The following is a 25,483-nucleotide window of genomic DNA, read 5'->3' as shown; positions in this document are numbered from 1 at the left end:
TTAGCTTACAAGATAAAGGAATAACAATGAGTGGATTAAATATATTTTTGGATTTTAAAAGTTCTGTTTTTGCCAATAGTTTAATAGCTAATATAAAGCAGATTTTAAATGTTTAGAATAAACAGATGATGGTTTGTAAAGAAAAACTAAATATAGCTCTGATTGATCAATTCATGCTGATGTTGTAACATATCACCTTTTTTATTCCACGGCAGTGGAATATATTTTAATCAAATATATTTTTTATTGTTACAATACAAGGGTCGCTTTATTAAGAATTAACGATGGTTCATTTTACAAATTAATAACATACAACATTAAAAAGTTACAACTGGTGTTTTTAAAGTTCAATTTAAATCAATTAGCACCAGAGGTCTATTTTAGGAAAAAGGCATCGTTCTTTGTAGACATTTTGCTAGTTTTTGCATCAGTTTTAAATTATTTCAGCCTAAAATCTTTGAAACCCTCATTTTCCGTCTCATTGTCCTCAAAGTAATGAAGTTTAAATAGAATTTTACAAACACAAAAGCTCTAAAAGCCCCAGAGATGCTGCATGTTGCGTTTTGAATATGAAGTCAGCACAGATGTCATTGAGAAGTTGAAGGCACACTTAAAGGTGGGATTCATGCTTTTTAAAGGTCACTCGTGGTCAGGTGAACTTAACCATCCAGCTAAAGGTGTGATGCCGGAGCTCCTGCATGTCATCCTGCAGATTACAGTGAAAACACAACAGCTGCAAGTTAAAAAAGAAAAGAAAAATGCAAAAGAAGGACACAAGAGGGCAGTAGAGGATCAGGATCCTCTTTTGACATGGTTCATTAAATCTGAGCCTAAAAGCATCTTATATATTTAATTGAATTTTGGTCATATTTCTGTACTCGCAATAATAATGTCTATTAATTTAATTGAAAATGACTTAATACTTCTATTCAACCATATTTTTGTTGGTCTTGTTTGCACAAAAGAATACAAAACTTTCTTTTTCAGCCATCCTGCTGCACGTTCTGCTCTCCACCTGATCTTCACAGACGGGGGGAGTCAGGAAGAGATGTTGGAGGGGAGCTAGTTGGGTTGGCATGCTGAGGTCACGCCTCTGGCCTTAAAAGGAGAAGCAGAATGCCAGTAGCAGAGAACCACTCTAAAAATAAATCTGGGGTTTAGCTTCCGAAACAGGACGTTAGTGCCTAAAAAGGTCTAGATCCAATCCGTGGAACCAAGATGAAGGTAGAAATACCTCAAATCCAAACAATTATAATACATTTTATTCAGTATTAGATCATATTCCACATAGGGACTATGCCACTGTACTGACTGGCCTGCTAAAGTTACCTTCAATCTGTCTTCCCTCTCTCGCACCCGTCAGCCTCCTGTCCCTCCTAGTTGATCTAATTTTGTCTGAGCAGAAAAAGGGGGGGCTTCTCTGTCTACAGTCCCAACCAGGCATAGGGCAGAGACCCCCCCGGCTACCCAAACTTGGTCTCTTCAGGTTCATCCACTGCAAAACTTTGACTCTGGAAGGGAGTTTCCACACGTTTAATGTTGGATTGGTTGTCATACAGTTGGATTAAACTATTCTTTGGAGTGAAAAAATCCACATTGTCTCTTTTCATGGACATTAATCTGGATTAAGACTTTACTGCTGGACAGGAAACTTCAGGAGTATGACTGAAGGCCATGAAGGTAAAGATTTAATGTTTAAGTTTCATTAAATCCACAGTAAATTATGTATTTGCACACGATTTTATTAGAAAGTTATGGTTTATTGTTTGCAGACTGCTCAAAGCTGCATTATTAAATGATCCATGCTTAACGTTACTTTATCCTGAATAGTCTATTTTGGTCTGAACCTCTTAACATCTTTTTGGAAGTGCTGTTTGTCATTTAAGTTGTGATTCATGCCCTTTTTATTGTAGAATTATTGTCTTAAAATATTTTCCATTGGTCTTTATAAACATATGACCAGTTTGTGTCCAATGCTGGGGAAAAGTACTGAGCTAGATCACTTTGAGACTGTTAGGAGAGGAAAACTTGCATATATCCCAACATTATAAAGGGTAACAAAGTATTTGAGCCAACAATGATGTCAACCCCCCGCCAGAGGTGAGGCTGGTCCCCGACCTGTGATGCTGCATTTGGCTGGCTATTCAGCTATTCACAGAGAGGGAGGTCCCAAATATTAGTGTTTCCAACAACTAACATTTTGTTTTCATGCTCAGCCTATTTCCTGTTGTCTATCTCCGTCAGATAGGGGGTGGGAGGTGGATAAGGGGAGGGGGGTTGTGCGTAGGTCTGGGGAGGGGGCTCTATTTAACTTTTCATGATCGTTTCTTTCTTTTTTTAAATTTTGTTTGGTCTTAATGTAAAGCACTTTGTGCCATGTTTTTTTTTAAAGGAACAGTGTCATATAAATGAAGTTTGATTTGATTTAATTCAAGCAGATTGTCAGAAAGTGTCTAAATGAGGTTTGAAAAGCATCACTTCCTCATGAAGGGATGCTGACTCCCATTAAAGAGGGGGACTATGAGCTGATCCCAGAATGACACACAGAAAGCCAAAACCACTGTTGCGTGAACGTTAACAAGTTTTAAACAAATGACAAATTTCAAAAGAATCACAAAAATCACAGGTTTACTGTCTAAACTGCTTTCCTCCAGCAGCTCAGACTGCCAGCTCTGCTCTAGTAAACGTCCTGTAAAGTCGTTGCAGTTCAACCAGAACGATGCTGATCTGGTCCTGACCAAAAGCAGGAAGCAGGACCACTCAGGTCGCTCTGTTGACAGACTTTTTTTTTTTTTTTTTTAAACTCTGCTTCTTCACACATTCCTCCATAGCAAATAGCAGTCTTTGACAAACCAGGTTTGAAGAAGCTTTGGAACAGACCTTCAAGTATAGACTAAACAGCTTTCAGTGTCATGCAGACAAACTTCCACTCTAACATTAAAATCCAAACAAAAACCGTTTTTCTTAGCTTAATGTGAAAACTGATTTTTTTTTTTCTTTTTTCATCTTTTAATGTGGTTTTAACCCTGAATTACCCATGGGGTCAAATTTGGATTTGGGGGTTTTGGGAATTGGTTTGTTTCAAGGAATAAACACAATAATTGAACCAAATAGAAGACCAAAAACAGAATAGATACATCACATTTAGTTTAATTAGTCATACATTTATTGAAAAATATATAAAAAATGCATATATGTGCATGTAAATATTCAGTTTCAATTACTATTAATCATAAATACACTAATTAGCACTTATGCATAAAGTACATGGCACATTTAAACCCTTAAATATTAAGTCTATCAAAAAGAGTTTAATTGTTTGCTTTAAAAGGAGAGAGAGGAAGTAAACTTATCCCATAAGTTTTACCTCTTTTATGCTGTAGTTAACTTTTGAAAAAGCTGCAACAGCTCAAACTGGGCGATCCACTTTTTAGATTCCTTCTTCAAATCCATTCAATAATATTTTGTGCGCACTCAATTCTAATTTGAAGGGACCGTTTATTATCTTTTTTCTATATGTCATGTTTATCTGTTTCCCTAAGTTTATACTTTACCACCACAAGTGCAGTACATTACAAAAATACATAAGTATTTATAAAATTAAATGACAAATATGAAGTACATATTGATTTTGAAAGAAGGCACACCCTCATCTCAGACATCTTTATTACAGATCCAGAATCAAAATTTTAGTGTAAATTTGGCTTTTTTTAAATTCATCAATGTTTTTTTTTATGTATTTATTTTGGGCTACTGTTAATTACTGCTACCCAAAATGATCAAAGAAAAACTGTCTAACTTGATTTGTTTAGAGAGAAAACTGTTCTTAGGTTCTGGGTTAAAATTAATCTTAACTAATAAAATATTTGTGATTTTAATGTTTCAGTTGTGATTCTATTGTTTAAGTTGTGATTTTCATCATATATTTGTTTACTTGCCATTTTCTGTAAGGGACTTGCACTAAATTATGCTGTTAAAATTAACCTGTTTTGCAAAGATGTACAAATTCGACTAATCAAATAAAATTGCATGCAAAACACAGATTTATCAGCATAAACTTTTTATTGGAAAATGATCAAAATGTTCTTTTTCTTTGTTTACTCTCACAATCCAGTTAATAAATAAGTGTAACAGAACTTTCGTGTGCTTCGACCGGTTTGCGTGCAAACAATCTTAATCAGGCCTCCGGACAGATGCCAAACCTTGAGGTTACTTTGACCTTTGGGAACCAGTCAGTAAACCATTCAGTAAAGGGCAAGTTGTCCTTTTTTTTGTTGGGAATAAGTTATTGTCCCTAGAATCTCAGAGCTTTTTTCCTTAGTGAGGACAGAAGGAGAATCCCGGATGAAGTACTGAAGTTAGCAGAGTAGCAAACTTATCAGTGTCAAAGCATCTTTACTTTGAACTTTCGTGCTCTTAATCTTGTATATTAGATGTAAAAATGCTCTTCTTGAAAAATGTTTGGACGCTCCAAATTGAGTAGATCTGATCATATTTACATGTAACCTGTGAGCTTTGCCAATCTGACATAAAAATTAGTCCTAAAATCACCGGAAACAGATAACATGCTGAAGCCTCTTTGTATAGTCCCGCCTTCTGCTTCATGATTTTAGTTTTATTTTACGGCAGTCTGCATGATTGGACTGCAGATTTTATACTTCAGACAGATTGGTTAGAATCTCGGGTGCATATGCAGAGTATCACGAGTGTGTGTGGCTGTGTTTTTAAAGGCCGGCTAAGCTGTTTGAGTCAGCAGGAAAGGGGGTAACTATACTGTAGCTGCCAGCACAAGCTGAAGAGATCGGACAGGTGGTCTGATCTCCTCTGGCAGAGCTACAGCAACAGTAGAAACGAGACCGTTTCTTTTTTATGGGAAGGAGGATCCACACACAATCATTGATTATCTATAGAAACGCTTCTCACACAACGGGACTCCTCTGTGGTCATGCTCTTTGAACATGGATGGACAAAAAAAAAACTTTGAAGAACGAAGTACAGCCTCAGTTTAGATCAACCCATGAAGGGAAATCAAATGGACCTTTATTTATAAGTTATCTATAAGACCACGTACTTTCCATAATGAAAAGAATTCAATATAAAAGCAAAAACAAAGACCTTCACACAAACAAGTAAAGAATTCAACTGTTAATTGTGTACAACAAAAGATGAAGCAAAATCAAATGCATGTTGTCTATTTTACAACAAATTGGGCAAAATTTGCAGAAAAGTGTGTAATTTGTTTTCCCCAATTATTAAAGCCCTTGTGCTATCTTAGATGACCCCACCCTTAAATTGACGTGTTATTCCTACCATGACAAAGGTGGATAAAGGTGGAAAGATTTCATGTAATCCATGGACACCAGTGAAGATCACAAATCATTGAAGAAAAAAGGTTCAGCGCACTGTCTAGTGGGTCTAGATGACCCAACTCCCAATGTTAAAGTGCCTAGGATAGCACAAGGGTTACACAACCACTTCTACCTAAGACCATACTTTTTAAAAATTTAAACTGCTGAAGTTTTATACATTCACAACAGGTCAGCAATTTGGGGGAATTTTGCTAAAAATAAAGTGGGGTAAAGTACAAAAAAATAAAAATAAAATAAACATGTGTATAGTAGAAAATAATAAGAATTGATTCTTTTTTCTGAAAATAAAAAACATCCGTTTCCCTAATGAGAGCCAGTAAAACAGTGTAAAGCATGGTGGTAGAAGGGAGATCATGTGGGCCTGGCAGCCTCCACTACCTGCTTACTCTTCAAAAATATCTAAAAATTAAAGAAAGAATGCTAATTTTAAGAAGAAAATCACTAGAAAGTACTAAAATGATCTGCCCATGCAGCAGGCCATTAAGCATTCAAAAAAGGGAAAATGAGCTGAAAAACTAACTGTTAGTTATTTCAAATTGAATGTTCTTCCTACCCAATAACATGCCTTTTTTCTTGCTAGTTGCTTGCAAATAGTTTGTATATTTTGAGTTTTTATGGAAAATAATTGTAGTTTATTTTGATTATAACGACAAAAACTAGTATGATAAGTTGAAATTACTCTTTATTTTTAAATCAATTGTAAAAATCTTAGTAAAAAAATATTAGTAAAGGTTGACCCATCTTAATAAATCTTTACAAATATCTAAAACTAGCACTTATTCTTAAAACATAAATCCCAAAAAACAACAATGGACATTTACTGAACTTAAAATTCTTAAAATTGAACCAAAAATTAGAGAGGAATTTGAGTTTTTTTGAGTCTTAAATCAAGTTTTTCTATTGTCAAGAGTGTACCGCAAAAGGATTTTGACTCATTTTCATAATAATGTACTTATTTTTAGCCCTTAACGAGACAAAACATACTCAACTGTGCTGATTTTGAGAAAAGCTTGGAAAGGTGTAGAGCAAAGATGAGTTAAAACAACTTCTTGAATTTCTAATAACAAGGTTTAAACCTTTTCAAGTGTCAATTAGTTTGGTAGCCCATCACTGAGCGTAAAGCCTTGTGACAGAAGCAGGTGATGTGGAAATTACAATAATGTTTTTGTGAGGTTTTCTGAAGGGTCATTTTCTGCATAATAAGACTCGTTTCTCTTCGTTGTGTAGTTCGGTCGTCAGTGACCACCACCATGGTCATCGACAGTAAAAACGGAGAAGCTGGTACACCTTCCGGACGGATGTCAAAGAAAACCTTTACAGATGACCTCCACTCCACTTTCAGCTCCCCGCTGGCCTGGATCTTGGTTTTAGCACTGCTCATCACTTGGACATGTGTCTTTGTCATTATGTTTGATCTCATGGACTATAAAACTATTTCAGGTACAATACGAACAGTTTAAGTTGCTTTTTGTTTCTTTTCCTTTAAAACATGTTTGGTTTTCAGCAGCAATTTTCTTTTACAGCTTTCCCTTTAATTCTTATTTCAAACATAATAATCCATCTCATATTTTAATGCAAAACTAACGGATTATGTTTTTTTCATAAGATCACTGAAGATTTATTTCATTTTTTTCCTTTTCCTTAAACATTTTTTTAATAGTTTCGGACATTTAATACTTATTTGGTTGATTTTAATCCTTAATTTTGTCAGTAAAAGCTTCCCTTTCCCTCTCTGTAATGCCTTAACCTGTTTGCATCATCCAACTGTTTCTCACCCAACCAGATCATCCACCTTCTGGCATCAGGAAAGTTTGGAAGGATCCGGGGCGTCGAGGCAAGCCCCCCCCCATCTGCTACTAACTGTAGACCCACCTAACAATTATAATCCCCTAACATCTTAAAAACTCTAAACTGTCTCATGCAGCTTTGTGTGTTGCTTCATGCTTTATAGCATTTAAAAGTACTGGAGGTAGTATTCCAGTGATATGGGCTGGGCAGCAAACTTTTATTTTGAAGTTCAAATACCCCGTAAACCCGTCAAGAGCACCTTTGCTTCTAATCAGATTCTGAAGGTTCTGGGGTTTTTGAACTTGAGCTTGACTGAGTTTAGCATCGCCGGGAGCAGCCGATCCTCAACAGGATGATGAAATCCATCAAGGTGGCACTGAAATCTCCATCTTTGTGTTTAAACAAGATGCGCAAAGCTGGGCAAGTTTTACTTTCAGTGAGCACAGAATTCACTTGATATGGAATAAAATTTTTGACAAAACTTTTTTTTTATCAATTGAAACACTGCAGTCTATAATTAAACTTTGAATTATCAGTACAGCAAGAGGAAACACCTGCACAGCCTATGCAGAACCAACAAACAGAATGATTCCATTTTAATAAAAAGGGTGTGTTGGAAATGTTTTTTATGCTTTTGAACAACACTTTTACGGTGCTTTAGGTGATCAAATTGGAGGGTGGATTCAAATGTTTGGATGCTCACGCTTTTATTTTGAAAGGATATGGGCTCTTTAACCCTTTCATGCTATATGTCACCAATTCACAATAAAATTCAGGATTCCACCTAATTTAGCATCATCTGCTCCCAGGAGGCATCAATAAAATCAGCTCTGACCCCATGAAGGTGGTGAATGATGCTGTGGAGGAATCATCAAACGTTTTCACTGCGATCATAAACTTTGGGGCCAGCCTGATCGCTCCCGAAGAAGAAGGTATCCCTAAAAACCTTGTGTTTGTTTTTTTCTTCCTAAAGTTTGAAATTCCTGCATTTTAACTAGTCTCTCTATCTTCTCTAGGAACTATATATGCAGTTCGGAAAAAAGGTTGGTTTCATCTCACTTTTATTTTCTCTTGTTTTAGCTCTGAAATAAGATTTAAAGAAAAGCATGTTTTTTTTTTAAATCTGGTGATGTTCAGTTGCTGTCTTTTTTTTTTTCTGCAAAAGCACGACCCTAAAAAGAATCCGCTATAGATATAAAGATAATTTATGCTGCAATTGTGGTGATTTGATTTTGCACTAGAAAAGATTTTGCACTAGAAAAGATGACCACTTATGGAGCACTTAATTTAAGTCTTTCTAAAGCCTTATAATATTAGAAACAAAAACACCTTCAGGACTAAATTGTGTTTAGTTTGTATGTTTAATAAAAGTTCATTCAGGGAGTGAATTTAAAAGATTCAAACAGATTTTATGATTGAATCTGTGAACCATTTCAAAGACACAAGTTGGTTGGAGGAGGAAGAAGAGTTGAAGAGTTGGAAAGGAAAAGGTATTCAATTTGTTTTATCTCTAGAAATTAATTTAAAATTAACAAACAAGGCTTTGTCCCCATCCTCCAGATAACTGCCAACTAAGCTCATAGCAAGAAATAATTATCATTCTTGAAAAATACTAGTTAAAGTGTTGTATTAGATTGTTTTGCTTTTTGCTAGAAAGTCTGATGCATTTTCTTTCTCAAAAATGTTTTGTTCTGTGTGTCTGTTTTCACACTGCTAATCGCTTCTTCCCATGTTTAAAAACTAAATGTGTTCTGTGTTTAGTTTTGTACATTTTGCCTTTCATTTTTGCTACCCAGTTTTTGTTTAAAAGTTCTTTTTGTCTTGCTTTGTCCAGGAGAATTTCTGCCACCAAGAAGTAAAGGTTTGTATTTGGGAAAAGCTTCCTTTTTTCGACACATCTGAGCTGGAAAAAAAAAAACGGGTACAAAACTAATAAAGCCGAGACAAACACTAGATTTAGTTGTATCGGCTTTGTGTACTTATATATAAAACACACTAAACTTTAAGACAAAATTCCAATCAAGAATTCAAACATTGACTTTTTAGATGAATGTTTTACGCATCCATCCATTTTCCAAACCCGTTAAATTGGGGTCGGTGGGTTGCTGGAGCCTATCCCAGTTAGTGTCGGGTGAAGGCAGAATGAAATGTTAATTCCACAAGGTTAAAAAATAAAAATGTTTTGAACTTTTTCTTAAATTCAATTTTTTGTTTTCTTTATTTTTTATCTTTAATTCACTTTTCTTGCAGTTTTAGAAATGCAAATTCAGAAGGAAGTGACAGATGTGGAAGAGGAGGAGGAGGAAGAAGAGGATGAGGAGGAGTTAGTAAAAGAGGAGGGTGAGGAAGACGATGATGATGAGTATGAAGAATATGATGAAGAGGAGTTTGCTGAAGAATATGAAGATTATTATGGTGAAGATGCAGAAGCAGAAGAAGAGGAGGAGGAGGAAGGCGAGGAGGATGAAGAAGAAGAGGAGTGGGAAGGAGAGGAAGAAGAATTAGAGGAGGAAGAAGTAGATGAGGATGAAGATGGAGCTGAAGACGAAGGGGAAGAAGTAGTAGATGAGGATGAAGAAGGAATTGAAGAGGAGGAGGAAGGGGAGGAAGAAAAAGTAGTAGATGGAGATGAAGAAGAGGAGGAAGAAGGGGAGGTGGAGGAAGTAGGAGAAGAGGATGAAGAAGGAGCTGAAGAAGAGGAAGAAGGGGAGGCAGAAGAAGTAGTAGAAGAGGATGAGGAAGGAACTGAAGAGGAGGAGGAAGGGGAGGAAGAAGAAGTAGTAGATGGAGATGAAGGAGATGAAGAAGAGGAAGAAGAAGGGGAGGTGGAGGAAGATGGAGAAGAGGATGAAGAAGGAGCTGAAGAAGAGGAAGAAGGAGAGGTGGAAGAAGGAGAAAACATGGAAACTGAGGAGGATGGGGATGAAGAGGAGGAGCAAGGTGGAGTCAGCGAGGAAGATATTGTGGAAGAGGGGGAGGAAGAGGAGTTAGAGAAAATGGAAGAGGAAGATAAAGAAGCGAAGGAAGACAAAGATGAAAAATTGCAAGAAGACATCACAGAGGATGAAGATGACAAGGATATAGAAGAGGACAAAGCAGTTGAACCGCCTGCTGATGAAGACATGGGTGAGGTGGAAGCAGAGGAAGCAGATGAAGATGACGAGGCACCTGCAACTGCAGATCAAGTAGAAGACAAAGATGAGGCGGAACCTGAACCAAAGCCTGAGGATAAAGACGAGGATGATTTAGAAGAGGAAGCAGCTGATGAAGACGAGAACAAAGATGAAAAAATGTCTGAGGCAGAGGAGGAAGATGAGGCTGTAGCCACAGATGAGCCAGTTGAAGAAGAAGAAGAAGAGTCCTCTGAGGAAGTTTCCCCTGAACCTGTTTTCACGTCAGAGGATGAAGAGTTTGCTCTGTCCATGGATTCTGAAGCTGAGGCACTTGATGATCTGAAAGAGAGTGATGAAGACCTAACTCTGTCTGATGAAGGAGATACAACTGGTGATGAAGAAGTTTTCGACTCTTCAGATGTCAGTGAATCGTTACTTCTTTCAAGTGATGAAGAGGAAGGAAAAGATGAGAGTTCAGATGAGGATGTTCCAACATCTGACAGTGATGATTTACCTGCAGACACTGACGATGACTTGAGTCTTGATCTTCCTCCTCTTGTGATCGATAGCGAGGATGAAGAAGAGGATGATCTTAAACCTCTTGGTGAGGAAGATCTTCCTCCTTTACCTCCAATCAAAAATGATGATGAAAGAGATGAAGAAGATCTGAAATTCACAGACGATGATTTGGACCAATCCGAGGAAGATGACTCCATCGCAACCTCTGAGCATTTTGCTGATGATGAAGAAGAAGAGGAAGACATTGAGGATGAAGATTTTGACGAAGACGTCCTTGTAACAGTAGACGAAAAGAACAAGGATGAACCTGAGGATGACGACGACCACGATGAGGAGGAATCCATCATCCCCTTGTCGTCAGCTTCAGATAGTGGAGTTTTAGGTGATGAAGATGAGAAAGATGACATCTCCATAAAGCTTGATGAAGGCTTCAGTGGGGACTTATCAACAAGTGATGACTATGAATCACAGGACGAAAATGAGGAGGAAGAGGAGGACGAAGAGTTCAAAGAATCTTACAGTGATGAGGAGGAACTAAGTGAAGATGAAGAAGAGGATGATAACATCTTGTTGGCAGGTACAGCATCGATGATCTTTACATCACAGCAGTCAAATATCAAAGGATTGTTGGTGCACAAAAAAGCTGTTTTGTGTCTTTGAAGCTGCGGCTGCAGCAGCCCTCCCTCACCAGGAGGAGGCACCAAAGACCGATGAAGCTGAGGGTGGAGAGGAGCTCACACAGGATGAGGATGAAGACGAGCTGGTGGAGGCAGAAACAGGTGGGTGAAACACAATGGAGTCCACGTTCTTGTCTGCCTGTAAGAATGTTTTAAACTGTTGTCCAGCGTTGCCAGATAGAGTCATGGTTTTCCAGCCCGAAAATGTCCAAAATGTCTTTTTTTTCACCTACATAAAGAACAATCAAAAAAATGGGATAGATGAATCAAATCAGCTGAGGTAACTAAAAAGAAATTGATGCAAAAACAAGAGTAAAAATCCTCCCGAAAACGTATAATTGCATTAATCAAACATATAATCTAATGTTTCTTTATGATTATCACAAAAAGCACAGGTGATTTCCGGCCTGCCTCACCTTTTGTCTTGTCAGTGCAGCTTTATGTCAAACACTAAACAAACAATAGACAAACGTGAAACCTATTAAATAGAAAGTAAGGACGTGAAATATAAATGTATGGAAAAAAATGAATAAAGCGTCACATCATCAGCATATGCTGAATACACTAAAGGCACACACACAAGCAATTTTGCATGGAATTGCGCAATCTTGCTTCACTTTGCACTCTTCAATGTAACAGAAAGTACTCAAAATACAGAGAATATATTCTATATATATATAATATATATTTATGAGTATAAAAATGAATAGAATCGTACCTATAAATGGCATTTGTATAACAGATAAGAGGACGCATATTTACTTTATGATTAATAGCTGCATCTCATAACGACAGGTGCCTCCCCAGACTGTTTGTCCCTGGTTGAAATGTATTTTTTTATGAGGAACTAACCTCAAATCCATCCAAATTATGGTCACCCATCCAAAGCTAAGTCCAAATCCAAACCGCTCAATCTGGCAACCATCTTGACCATCTAAGATCATTTTTGTAACCATTTTAATCAATGAAACTTTGGCAAGGGGTTTAGTTTCTAAAGCATTCTGAGTTCATTCAAATGCTACTTGGCTCATCAGATTCCAGCCAGCTGGATGAGGAAGATGAGGAGGAAGAAGTTGGAGAAACCAAGGCAGATTCCAAAGTGCATGAACAGGAGGATAAGGAAGAGGAAGATGACGAAGACAACGAAGAAGAAAGAGCAACAGTGAATGTGATGAAACCTTTGCCTGAGGTGGAAGACGAAGCAGCGGAACCTGAACCTGGAGGTCCGAACCAAAGAAAGAGAGTGTTTGTTCTGTCAGGTTTAGTGTGTAATTTAAATTTATTTGTTTCTGATTTCAGAGTGTCCCTGTTTGCACTCCGCAAAGAGCAAAGAACCTCCTAGCGGAAAAAGCAAAGGTTAGTGGGACGTTTTTACTTTACCACACTTATTGTTAACATGTTGTTCACATGAAAACATCAGAACTGTCATCACGGGCCGGTTAAACACAACAAACCTTCTGTTTGTTCTGACAAACTGTAAACATTATAACAGAATATTAACTAATAGCAATTTTACTTTGCTGTGTTTTTTTTTTACAAACATAAGTACATAAAATACATTAAAAAATACCTAAAAACCTAGAAGACATTAAAAAAAATTCCACAAATTATGAATTTGTGGCCGAACATTTGTCTCTCATGGCCACAAATTGACATTAAATGAGCATTTTGTGCTACCTTATGCCATAACTGACAGTTTTTAAAAATTGATCAGTTTTAATATTTTTTAATTTTAGGTGCTCCCAGGAGGGTTTCCGCTTTGAGAAGGAGAAAAGGTAAATCTAAGTTTAATGTAAAAGGGCCAAATAAAAGCTGTCTAACCTAGCAAAAGAAAAAGCCAAAGTAGTTTTTCTTAAAATGAAAATGTACTCAACCTTGTTCAGTGAGATGAATCCAGATGCATAAATTGTCTTTTAACTTCTTGAGTTTTTGCTTTAAGGTCTGGAGTCTGTGAGCCCTGTTGAAAAACTCCAAAAACAAGGTGAGCCTGACAACACTGTTACGTTTTTCATGAACAGTTCATCACTTTTCATATTTTTATTTTTACTATTGATGATTATCTTCTCACATTATGTATAGGTCTTCCCAGAATTGCAGATCTGGACTCGAAACCTAAGCGGGTCAGACTTGCACCTCTTCTCAAAGGTGAAGCACAAAACTTCCAATCATTAAGCAGAGGATTTAGAAAGTGACTGATAATATGACAAACTCTAACTTTCCTTTTTTGTCCTTATAGCCAAATTAAAACAGAAGAGCAAGGCTGCAAAGAAAGGTAATAGATTAAGATTTTTTGTTTTAGCATTTCAATGTATAATTCAAATCCATTTTAATAATCTGATTATATTTATATTCAGAAAAAGAGACCAAAAAGCAGGAACACCTCACTGAATCTGCACCTGAAGGTATGAAATTGTGTCTTTTTGATTGTGATTGTAAACCAAAGGTTTTTATCCTCATCACTGTTGCCTAAGTAACAGATGTAGTGATAAAAAAAAATAAAGATCATATTTTCTTTTAAGCAAATCCAAAATAAAACTGCAACACTTTGTCTTTTTAATAAGAAAAAAATGGAAAAGAAGAAAAATGTCCTATTTAGTTGTATTCCACACCTTTAAAATAAAATGTTTTTGCTGAAGAAAATATAAATTTTCAAATATTCTAATCAATAAAATAGCATTTCAGTTGCTCCTGCTTAATTTTTAATGTTTGTTTATTATATTCTTAACATATTTTCTTTAATCCACATAACCTACATGAAGGTGAAAAAGTTCCTTGTTTTTTTCCTCCAGTTGGTCCATGCAGACCTGCACCAGTTTACTGCCCCTCCCCTGCAGGCTGGTATGGTAAGCAACCAAGATTTTAATCAAATGTTTTGCGGCAATGTATATGTGGGCACATAAACATTTGCATTATTCTGAAGGGTCTTTTCTTTTTCAGTTCATCACATAGTAACAGATAATCCATACCCTCCTCCGACGGTGTCAGGTAATCACCGGTGCCAGATGTCTTCAAATTATTCCGTTTTATAGATTTTTTATACTTTTGCAATAATTGTTTTCATATTTTTAGCTCCATCTGCTCCGGTTGTGACGGTCCATCCTGGAGGTCCACCACACCCACCGGTTTATCACCAACAATCTCCTCCGCCCCTGATGCAGCCTCTGTATGCTCCATATCAACCATATCCACCTCTGTATCAGCCGGTGGCACCGCCTCCACAAGAGGTGGTGGATCCGGTTCAGCCAATCCAGCCCGAGGAGCCGGAGGCTCCAGAACACAAGGAAGCAGTCCAACCGGAGGTCCAGACTACAGCTCCTGCTCCACCTGATGTTCCAGCTGCACCTCCAGCTCCACCTCAAGGTGCATTGATTTTTTCTTTATCCTCTTGATTCTGTGAGTTTGTCACAGATTTAATGATATATTTAATACCAGAAAATAATGAATTGAAAACAACAACATAAACTTTCTCCTTTAAGAACCAGAGACTGTTGTGGAAGAAGATAAATCAGCCCCTACCAAGAAAGGTAAAGACTATTAACTGAGTTTATTTGCATAAACCAGTATTTTTCTGTGAAATACACTCATTAGCAGTAATTCCCTTATTGTCACTTTCAGCTACAAAGAAAAAAGTCAAGGCCGCTGATTCAGTGAAAGGTACTGAATGCTTTGCCTAACAGGCTAAATGCTTAATTAAACAGATAACTGCTTCCTGTAACTACAAGCAGCAGCATTAAACACTGATACATGGCGACACAAAGAGCTATGGGTGCATTCACTGAAAAAAAATGAAGTCTGCACGAATGTACAAACATAATTATCTGTTTTAGCTGGATCTTTTGGTGTTTCAAGCCCATAAATGTTCAGGGGAAAAAGACCATGCAGATGAATTTTAGTTGTAAACATTGAATTCTTAGAGGCTCGTGCACCTCATCTATCAATGAATGGGTTAATAATATTAGATTAAGTCTTGCTAAGAGGTAAAGTTTTCACCTTTGCACATCTGCCCTTTCATTTTCTTGCAGAGCTGACTGCTAAAAAGGAAAAACCAAAAAGTAAAGCAGTGACTAAAAAAGGTAAGCAATGTTTTACCTGATCTAAACTTTCTGACGAAAGCCTCTCCTGGAGGTGGAAGTCCAGGAAAAACTAAATAAAATCGACATATCTACATATCTTTACAACTACAGGGAAGCATAAAAGATGTTAAAGAAAAACAAGAAAACTGCAAAAATTGCTAGAAGATACATCTGTAGAATGAAGACACAAATATAAATATTATTATTTCAAAGGAAATTCATGGGGAATAAGACCACATTTTAAATGAATTAATAAAGCAGGAAGCTTTTTACGTGCTTTTTGTCATTGTTGGGCTAATTTAAATACAATACATGAATGAACAATATCATTATATTGAGCTGAAATTCTAATTAAGATACTGCTTTTTGGGCACATTTTCAGTGTAAAATGAAGTTGAACTTCCTATTTACTCATCTTTTTGTTTTTACGTTTCCTGACAACTATTTTTGTTTTCCTGGTTCCACTGATGGGAATATAAGGTCTGTACGCTTATCAGATGTCAGGAAAGAAGGAAAACAAACATTGGCTTAACCCTTGTGGTATCCTAGGCACTTTAACATTGGAAGTTGGGTCATCTAGACCCACTAGACAGTGCGCTGAACCTTTTTTCTTCAATGATTTGTGATCTTCACTGGTGTCCATGGATTACATGAAATCTTTCCACCTTTATCCACCTTTGTCATGGTAGGGAGAACACGTCAATGTAAGGGTGGGGTCATCTAAGATAGCACAAGGGTTAAAATGACGTGTAAGGAAGCACTAAAAACAAATGTATGCTGATCTCATGATACGTTTTTACTTTTCGCTTATGTTTTTCTTGTCTTTTGTATGGCAAAGAATGCTTAAAGCTGACTTGATCTTTGTCATTATGGTTTAGGGGATTAATAGGATTGGACCTTGGAAGGTCTGCTTAATCATCTCCTAAAGTAATTATCTAAGTTGACCCACGGGTGGGACGATTACAAAGACAACAGAATGACGGTTAAAACAAAACTCTAGGACATATTCTTTGTTTTTCTTTTTATTATTTTTTCTAATTTGCTGCCTTTTCAAAGAACAGTTTGAATTTTCTGGAGTAGACAGTAATGAAGCCTTTTCAGCATCTCATGAAATGACTAACCTCGCCTCTTTTGACATAAAAAAAAGGACCTTTTGGTTTGGCATGAATTGTAAGCTACTCAAGCTGTTAATCATAGGTCTTTTCTCATTATGTCAGGGCCTGCAGCTGCAACACAGAAACGGAAATCAACATCTGCAAAGACAGGTAACACCCGCTGACAAGGATCAATTAGCATGGATCAAGTGATCAATCACATCAAGGACAAGAGAGCTGATTGGAAACTAATTGTGCTTCTCCCTCACTGATGGAGCAGCAGCTGTCAAGCGCAAAGTCAAAGCATCTGCAGAGAAGAAAGGTAAAATTCTGGCTTTATGATCGTTGTTGCTAGCTTCTCTCACTCAGCTTCTACTCATTTTATGCTGGTGTCAAATGTTAGATCTCTATTATTAAATGAGACATTTACTATTCTGAGCAGATCCCGATCCAAAAGTACGTCCCCTGCGGTACAGATACAAAAGACTTCAAGATGAAAAGAGGGCGAATGTGACGTCTAGCATCAGAAAAGAATCACCTGTCAGGTCATCTAAATCAGGTAACCGATCATCTAATAATGCAATTCAGTTTTAGCATCCAGGAAACTGTAGTTTCTGTTTGGTGATGTGTTTTTTGATTACAGGGAAGCCAAGGCTAAGATTGCAGCCACAAAAGAAAAGTGAGTTATTTTTCTTTAGCTTACTTATTTTTTTCATTGTGTGCATTGTAGAGTTTTCCAGTGAGAAGGGTTTGAGATCTTGCTTTGTGTTTTGGGGAAAGGACACATTTTCCTTTAAGGAAGTGGTGGACATGTAGGTTTTGGAACCATCTAAAGCGATGATTAACTTTTCTTATAGTTCTGTTTTACTTTTTTGTGTGCAATTTTATTTTTTTTAATATTTTTTATTGTTTTAAAGCGCATTGTGCTCGGAATCCTGATTGGCGGTTGACCTTGTCAATCAATCTCCTCTGTGCCATATCTTCTGTGCAGAATCCGTTCACTCGACCAAGTTTGCATAAATCTTCAATTGCGTTCAGATCTTTGTTTTCATTTCATAACACTTTTTCTACAAAGGTTTGAACTTTGCGGGTTTAAATGTCTTTAAGCTCATTTGAGAATTCTTGATTCAAATAACTCATGAGGCCTGAAATGAGGCATTTTGATTGGTGTGGCCTAAGAAACAAAAAGGAGCTGAATAAACTCTGGTCTTTGTCCAATGCTTTTCCCGTCCTGCTGTCTTTTCTTGTGACCAAAATAGTCTGTAAGGCAACAAACCTGGTAGTAAAAAGGGTTCTGCTTCAAACCATGCTATCCAGATCTGAGCTGAACTGATCAGCCTGGGTTTAAATTTATTTGCTTTTTTGTCGTGGTGGTGAATTGCTGGTTTTGATAAATGTGCAGCACCTGTAGTCCTCTGCTTCACAACAGAAGTGTACAAGAACCTTTGGGATTTGGAAAGCTGCACAGTCATTAAAAAGAAAACAATTAAAGCCAAAGATTTAATTTCTGAGTTTAGAATAGTTAATGTCAAACACACAGATGTGATTCATGTTGTGTTATGTTTAACAGATTAACAACAAGAAATCCTCAAATGAAGTCTAAACAAACAAGCTGCTTTATGCGTATTCATTATTTTAGCAGACAGTTTCAATGCTGCATAACATCGAAGAAAAAGAATCCTACAGAACCACTAAATTAACTCTGTGATTATCCAGGACTGACAACCTGCAATAAAGATGTCTTCTCTTCCACAGCTGCAAAGGCTGAAAGGAAACCTGTCAAACAAGCTGAAGGTAGGGACTTAGAAAAGTGAAGCACACACGTTCACATGACAGGGATAAATTTCCCTTTTCTCCTTTTTTGAAATTGTAGACAAAGAGAAGCATCCACCGCAAATAAGTAAGTCTGATGCATGCTGGATCTTCATGCTCCGTTTATTCCCAAAAAAAAGTTTAATATTTTTGTGCTCTTGAGCTGTGCAGTCACCCCATCACTGACAAACGAGGCTTTATTAAGTGCTGCTTTTCGTGACTATGACGCTGTATATATGCTTATTGTTAATAGTGAATGGAAAAAGACCTTCTTCCTGTAAGTCCTGAGGTTTCCTGAATCATTTTCACCACATTTGCACCGTTTAACTCCGCATGAATGAAGAGACATTATGTAATGTCAAATTTGATTTTTTTTCCCATACTTTATTGAGTTAGAGGAGCTAAAACGTTGTTCTTTTGAGATTTCTAATGCAATAATAACACTTATCTGAACAGTTTTTCTTGTTATTCTGTGGATCATGTCACCTTTATGACTGCAACGACACTTTTTCTAAAGGCCACGTCACACAGCCACTAATTACATTCTAAGCATTTTCACGTACGAAATTTCGGTCTTTTGTGATACGTGCGTAATATGCATTATTTGTTTTTGGTCGGTTGAGAATGAATCACTTTACATGTATTTTGTTTATACGCAATTATTATGTCAATCCCAAGCAATTGTGCGCAATCTGCATACGCAAATTCCACATGTTCACACACGGTTCATGTTCTGTGTTGGCTTGACGTATGACCAATTTTAATTGACAATGTGCACAAAATGTACACAGCGGCTCTATGACACGGACTTAATATCTGACTCAGCAGATCCAGTTTCTGAGGTTTACCCAAAAGGTGGGCTTTATTTTCTGCTTCAGCACTAAAATGTCACCTTATTCCAGCTTGATTTTGGTTTGTGGAGCTCATAACAAGAAAACCAGAATGAGAAAAAGTGTTGGTGTTTTTATTGTGTGAACGGGGTAAAATAAAATCACTGTTGGCATGAAAGGCAAAGCTTCTTCAAAAAGTCTTTTTTTGGTGAAAAAACTGCATGAGAAACACAGTCTAACTATCTGAAATGCTTATACTATGGGATTACATGAAGCATAATGAACTAATAGGTAGTTATAGCCTGACTAGTATGAGAGAGAAAGAAGATCCTCCAGTCGACTGAAAATTGTGTTTTTGGTGTTTTTAACATGTTCTTGTGGCATTTTCCTGATGACCCAAAATGCATTTCTGTGTATTTCTTTATTCAAAATCGCTGTGAATCAGGAGCAGACGAATAGATGAAAAAGATTGTATTTGTCACTTAGAAAATACGGTGAGGGGGCACAAGCTTTGTTTGTTTTCCTCATCTGAGCATTTGGATCCAATACAGCTCGCCATTTTTGTTGCATTGGTGATGGTAGGTTGGGGTTGTGAAGGACTGTAAGCTAGCGGGAGAGCGTGAAAAGTTGAAAGAGATGGGCGCTAGGAAGGGGGCGGGGTTTCTCTGCCCCAATGGTCCCCCCACAACTTAGAGCAGGGGTCGGGAACCTTTTTGGCCAAGAGAGCCATAAACGCCACATATTTTTAAATGTAATTTCGAAAGAGCCATACATTAATGTAGTGTCCCTTTACCACACTGAGACTTAACCTCTTTTAAGGTTCTTTATTCTGGTTACTGCAGACCCCTAACAAACGCCGTACAATTAACTCAGCAACTCCTAAGTCTCTCCCGCCGAGACGAGAGCGCTTCTCCCAACTTTATGTTCACCTGCTCCTGCTCCAGCCCTCCCATTTCCCTTATTCGGCCCATAGCTGAACCCCATTGGTCCAAACTCCCTAACAACAGGCTGAGCGACAGATCTGAGGGCCAATCAGATCTCTGCTTGATCGATGCGTTCCATGAACTCCAGAACTTTTAACGCGGCCCAACAGCCAAGTTAAACTCAGTCCGCGACAATATGTTTAAAACTAAATATTCAAGTGAATGTGTGCATTTGATGCAATTCAACACTTTTAAAGTACAATAAGTCTGTGGATTCTTTTTAATGACATTGTTATGCTGTTGCTAATAAATGATGAGTATTTCTCGTAGTAGTTTTGCTGATGGTCTAGTCTGGGCAATACGTGGTGAGTTTCTGCTTCGTGCAGGCGTTGAGACTTTAAACGGGATCTTAGGTCTGAATGTTCTGTAGATGTGAGAAAGACATGGCAGCAAACACACACTCACACGCTGCAGTGAGTGACGGGCAGCAGGTTTTACGTTTTTACAATCCCTGCGCGATTCACCTGCTGCCGGTCCCCCCCCCCCCCCCCCCCCACCCTCTGCCTTCTTCCTCACACATCCCGTCTCCGCAACTGCGCACTCTTTCTCAGAGACGGGAGCGCGCAGTTTTAGGCACGGCAGTTCACAGGTTTCCAGATGGTACAAACTCTGTGAAATAATAAATAATAGTAAACTGAGAGTGCTGGCGCAGATTTTTCTCTCCAAGCACCGCTACTACTGCGCGCCTCTGGGATCGCATCGCGCCCGAGAAGGACTGGTCTAATGAAAAAAAAAAGGATAATTAAACATTTGTCTGCGAGCCACATGTGACCATCAAAAGAGCCATATATGGCTCGCGAGCCATAGGTTCCCGACCCCTGACTTAGAGGCTCATTTCTAACGATCTCCTTTTAGCCCCACCACCAGGGGGGTGGGGCTAAAAACGGCCTAATCATAATTAAAAGACCACTAGGAAAACTTTGAAAATAGGATTACTCAAAATAAGTTGTTTCTACTGCGAGGTGTGATTAAAGAAAGTTTTTTAAAAATATCAAAATATGAAGGGACAGATAAATCTTGAAGGGTGTTTAATTATTAAGTTTGAAATTTAAATAAATCTAAACATGATTCTTAAATAAATTAATTTAAACATATTTATCTCTCTTTTTTTGCATGGAATCTCTTTTGTATAAACGTTTTGAAGGTTGTTCCTTATATTTCTTTGGATTTTTAAAGAATTTTTATCAGGGGGGGTGTGTGTTTTAATTTTTTTGTACTTCTCTCTAAATGACATTTTATAATATTATTAAACTGCATGTGTTCTCTGTAGAAGACGTCAAGGCTGAAGACAATGTTACAGAAAAGAAGAAATCAGGTAAACGCTCCTGAAACATGACCGAATACTTTGGGGAAAAATCATAACGACTGTGTTGTGTCTTTCAGGCCAGAAATTCTTTCAGTGCATCTACGTTCCGGGTAAAAGTGTCCAGTATCCTCTCCGACCCTTCACGCCTGCCATGTCGCCCGCCATGCTTTCCCCTGCCATCAGGTCCATGCTGGAGCAGCAGAGAGCAGCTCGGGCAGCGGGACAGTAGGGGGGAACCTGAATCCTCATGGCAGAACAGTCTGAAGGGAAAAGAGTGAACAGCTTCTGGTCTTTATTTATTGATGTAATTAATTAGCGGTTGAGCTCTGGGGGTTTCTGTTACTCCTGGTTTTTGTCTTACATGTTTACCACTTTGTGAACACTCCTTTTATTCTAAAGGTATTTGTAATGTATATATTGTGATTTATGTAGGGTTAGAAGTTCTCCTTTATCCAGATGAGCAACGAGACGCTGTGGTTCACACATCAGTCTCCCTGTTGTTTAAACTGACACCCGCTATTACTCACCGTGACCTGCTTGTCAGTTAAAGCTGTAAACTCTCCATCATCTTTTAGAGAAAGTTCAATGAAATGATGCGACAAGAGTAGAGGCATAACAACATCGCAAACGTGCATTTCATTACACACCTAAAAGGTGGATTTATTCTAGAAAAATGAGACTGAGAGTTTCAGGGCTAATCAAACTGGTTTTTGAATGTACTCAGATTACTTTTGTTTATTGGGTTTACAAACCCTAGAAGAACCGCACAATACAACTCTGATGCGACCAACTCCGTTTTGGGATGTTTTTGGGCACCTGTCGCTTCTGCTCATCACCAGCTTAGTAATCAAATGCTCACATTTTCATTGACATCCTGATTTAGTAATACAATTGCCTCACTGGTGCTAGATGACTTGTACAGCATGTGTGGGCCTGTTGGGTTTTATCCTTCTCTATGTTTCCATTTGGATGAGCCACAATAATTGTGTTCTCTTTGACCTTACTTTTGAATTGCTTGGCCAGATGCATGAAGTTCTGTTGATTTATGAGGATTGCCATTTCAAGATTTACTGAACTTTACACAGTGGAAACACCAATTTGTGTAATTTTGCTATTATCTGATCTTTGAACAGTCATTTGTAAACTTGAACCACAGAAATGAGGAGCGGCTGTTCTTTTGAAGGTTTGAGAACAATTTTAAGCGGAAAAATCTTTTCAATCATCAGAAATGTTAACACCATGAGAATGCATGACTGCTGCTAGATGAAGGAGCTGAAATGTATCATCATTTCTGAGTGATAACTGCTTTTTTTTCTTATTTTGGATTCATTTTGATGGCTTGTATAGATGTAAGTTCTTGAAAAAGACAATATTGTTGCAGATATTTGTCAGATTATTTCATGATTACGATGCTTGATCTCTGAATCATTTATTCTGAGGCTTTTTTTAATTTTAGCAAGTCCAAATGGTGTCAGAGTGCATTACAGTTGTGTTAGGACAAGTTACATGGCAACCTGCAGAGTTAAGGAACATGTTTGGGGAAAGACAGCCGATATCAGGGTCACAGGTTCAATATCCTGTGAATCTAGAGTTTCTCCCTTGTTAGCGGATCTAAGACTGACCAACGGTGAAATGGAAGGAAAGCTCAAGTCTTTAAGGCCATGTCAAACAGCCACTACGTACATTTTGTGCATTTTCCATGTGTGAAGTCTTTCGTGATACATGCATGATAAACGTAATTCATAACAGTTTTTTGTGCTCGTCATTCACTGATCTTAACGTGAATCCGGTTTTGAGCTGTTCAAGATTTTTAGTCAATAGAGAATTACACAGTTTGACGTAGTTTATAAGCAATTATTATGTAAACCTTGCACAATTTTGCTTGATTTTTGCAAGATGCATGCAAAAATTTGTGACGGTTCCTTGTATGTCCATCTAACTTTTCAAGCATGTACCACCAATGTATGACTTTTATATGACGCATACGGCGCATAGGTCACATTGAAATTACTTTTGCTATGGTCCGGTTGAATACTGGATTCTGATAGGCTGCTGGGTGTGGATTAAAATGTGATAAACCACAGTGATAATGCACACCTAAAAAATAATTTCTAAATCAAAATGTTCTATATCACTGCGCTGGCTGCTTTAAAACAAACTTTTGCTTCATCATCTGGACAAAAACAAGCGGGACTGAACTGATGCTTTATTTGTGCCGATCAGCATATATATCGCTTTCTTTGCCTCTACAGTCAAGGTTGGTGCCACACCACAAACAAAATAGTCTGCTTTATGTGAAAAAAAGCTATCTAAACCGAAAGAATATCAAGAATAAAGAACTAAAAACTGATTGTATATTTATTTATTTATGAGTGAACATGGTATAAGCAGGATAATGGCTGCACTTCGATTCAGGCTTCATTGGCGTGCATTATTTCTGATTCTGCACGTCGTCTGCCATTATTCCTTACGTAATTGACGCACGAATCACTAATGAGTTGCTTATAAGCTGCGCAATAATCACACAAGGTTTTTTTTCTACGTTGATTTACGTGTTCTTTGCATGTTTTTTGGTACTTCTTCCGTAGCTCAAACGTGGTTCATTCGCTATAAATCTGTGAAAATTTCACGTAAAGACAACTACTTCTCACTTTTTCAAGGTTTATGTGCGTATGACCAATTTTCATCCGTGCAACATGTGCAAAATGTACGCAGTGTGACATGGCCTTTACTTTGGGGAGCTTCTGCTACAAAAGCCAGTGGATATTAAAGTTTGTGAATGTAATGAAAAGTGTTTTTGAAAAAAGTTGAATATGTACTTTACTCATGTTAATTCAGAGCATGAAAACAATTTTTTAAACTTTTGATAGCCTTAGTAAGTTTGAAATACCTGGTTGATGAGCATAAGGAAAAAGAATCACTTTATAAGTTTTATAAGGATGTCATACATTAAAAAAAAATTTCCCCTGACTGAATTGTTTTTCTGTCAGTCAGAAATGTGTCAGTTCTTTTTAATCAATGTAATCAAGACTTTGACGAGGAATTTGTTTTCGCTGAAAATGCGTTTAACAGAAACGATGTGAAAATGTTCAATTTTATGAGGAAATATTTTAATTTGTAAATAACTTTTTTGTTTTGTGCATGAAAATGTGATTGAAACTTTAGTTGGTTTTCAGCGGCTGACTTTAACTTTGATTCCACAGTCAGATTTAGAATGTCACTGGAAACTATTGGTCAGATTCTGTCGAGGTCAGGGTCAGTCGCCTGTCACATGTTACAGTAAAATGAGTTATACATCACAGATTTGTCTGATAAATCACTTGATGAGTCAATCTTTGGGACTGAGTTTTATTCTGAAACAGAAATGACGTGAAAAGTGACTAATCAGACTGATAAAAGTGTCACTTTATGAAAGACAAGATGGTAAAATATGTAAAGTCTGTTCTCATGAAGGCTTTGGGTTGAATAAATATGTGCGGAAACACTTGTGTGGGTCTCACTGTGTTCATTAGAGGATATGTTTGTTTACACATACCTGATGCTTAGATTTTAATTTAACAAAATGATGGGAATTTCCTTAATCATAATGGATAAGAAACGATTAAAAAAAACTTGCGATTAAATGCAGAATTCAAAGATTCAAATTTTTAGTCTTTTAATCTGACTACTACTTTTTTTATTTATCTTTTTTTTATTAGTGACAAGACTTGAGTCTTTTACCAGCTACAAAAAAGTATTAAGGCCACCATAAAATTAAAAACAAAAGATATCTAGAGAATAGAGAGAATGCTAGAACACAACAAAGTCATAAAATTGAGGAAAAATCGAATCTAAAAAAAAACAACAGACACAAAGATGCAAATACCAATGTTGGAAATGGTTGTGTCCATATTTATTTTTTATCATTTTACATCTCAGC

General features: G+C 37.3%; 1 protein-coding gene across 9 annotated transcripts; it reads left to right on the top strand.

Annotated features, from left to right (window-relative positions):
* The first annotated feature begins 1,408 nt into the window (after positions 1–1,408).
* On the top strand, positions 1,409–25,048 carry LOC101171376 (uncharacterized). 9 transcript variants are annotated; one of them, XR_002872851.2, is made up of 32 exons: positions 1,410–1,680; positions 6,597–6,809; positions 7,153–7,203; positions 7,967–8,089; positions 8,174–8,200; positions 8,597–8,647; positions 8,992–9,018; positions 9,408–11,366; positions 11,452–11,568; positions 12,501–12,689; positions 12,766–12,822; positions 13,203–13,241; positions 13,406–13,447; positions 13,546–13,611; positions 13,703–13,738; positions 13,821–13,868; positions 14,256–14,309; positions 14,404–14,451; positions 14,536–14,826; positions 14,943–14,990; positions 15,082–15,120; positions 15,489–15,539; positions 16,757–16,804; positions 16,914–16,955; positions 17,076–17,192; positions 17,277–17,312; positions 18,389–18,427; positions 18,507–18,533; positions 18,699–18,722; positions 19,237–19,300; positions 21,529–21,573; positions 21,642–25,048. XR_002872851.2 is itself a non-coding variant. In XM_023952746.2 (31 exons), the coding sequence occupies exons 1-31, from the start codon at positions 1,662–1,664 to the stop codon at positions 21,791–21,793; spliced, it is 4,128 nt and encodes a 1,375-aa protein (XP_023808514.1). In that variant the 5' UTR covers positions 1,410–1,661; the 3' UTR covers positions 21,794–25,048. The 9 variants fall into 9 exon arrangements, 8 of the variants coding, with proteins under 8 accessions (XP_078799271.1, XP_078799273.1, XP_023808514.1 ...); XM_023952746.2 differs by lacking the exon at positions 18,699–18,722 and having other exon boundaries at positions 19,274–19,300; XM_023952753.2 differs by lacking the exon at positions 19,237–19,300.
* Positions 25,049–25,483: the final 435 nt, after the last annotated feature.

This window comes from Oryzias latipes, chromosome 24 (genome assembly GCF_053564925.1).
Source record: "Oryzias latipes strain Hd-rR chromosome 24, Olatipes_Hd-rR_3.1".
Classification (NCBI taxonomy): Eukaryota; Metazoa; Chordata; class Actinopteri; order Beloniformes; family Adrianichthyidae; genus Oryzias; species Oryzias latipes.
This window is presented reverse-complemented; position numbering and strand designations above follow the sequence as displayed.

What these genes read in the sequence shown, in the direction of transcription:
- LOC101171376 (XM_023952746.2), top strand. An exon ending in TGAAAAACTCCAAAAACAAG is followed by an intron (nt 13,448 to 13,545) that starts GTGAGCCTGACA and finishes CATTATGTATAG; the next exon opens with GTCTTCCCAGAATTGCAGAT. An exon ending in ACCTCCAGCTCCACCTCAAG is followed by an intron (nt 14,827 to 14,942) that starts GTGCATTGATTT and finishes TTCTCCTTTAAG; the next exon opens with AACCAGAGACTGTTGTGGAA.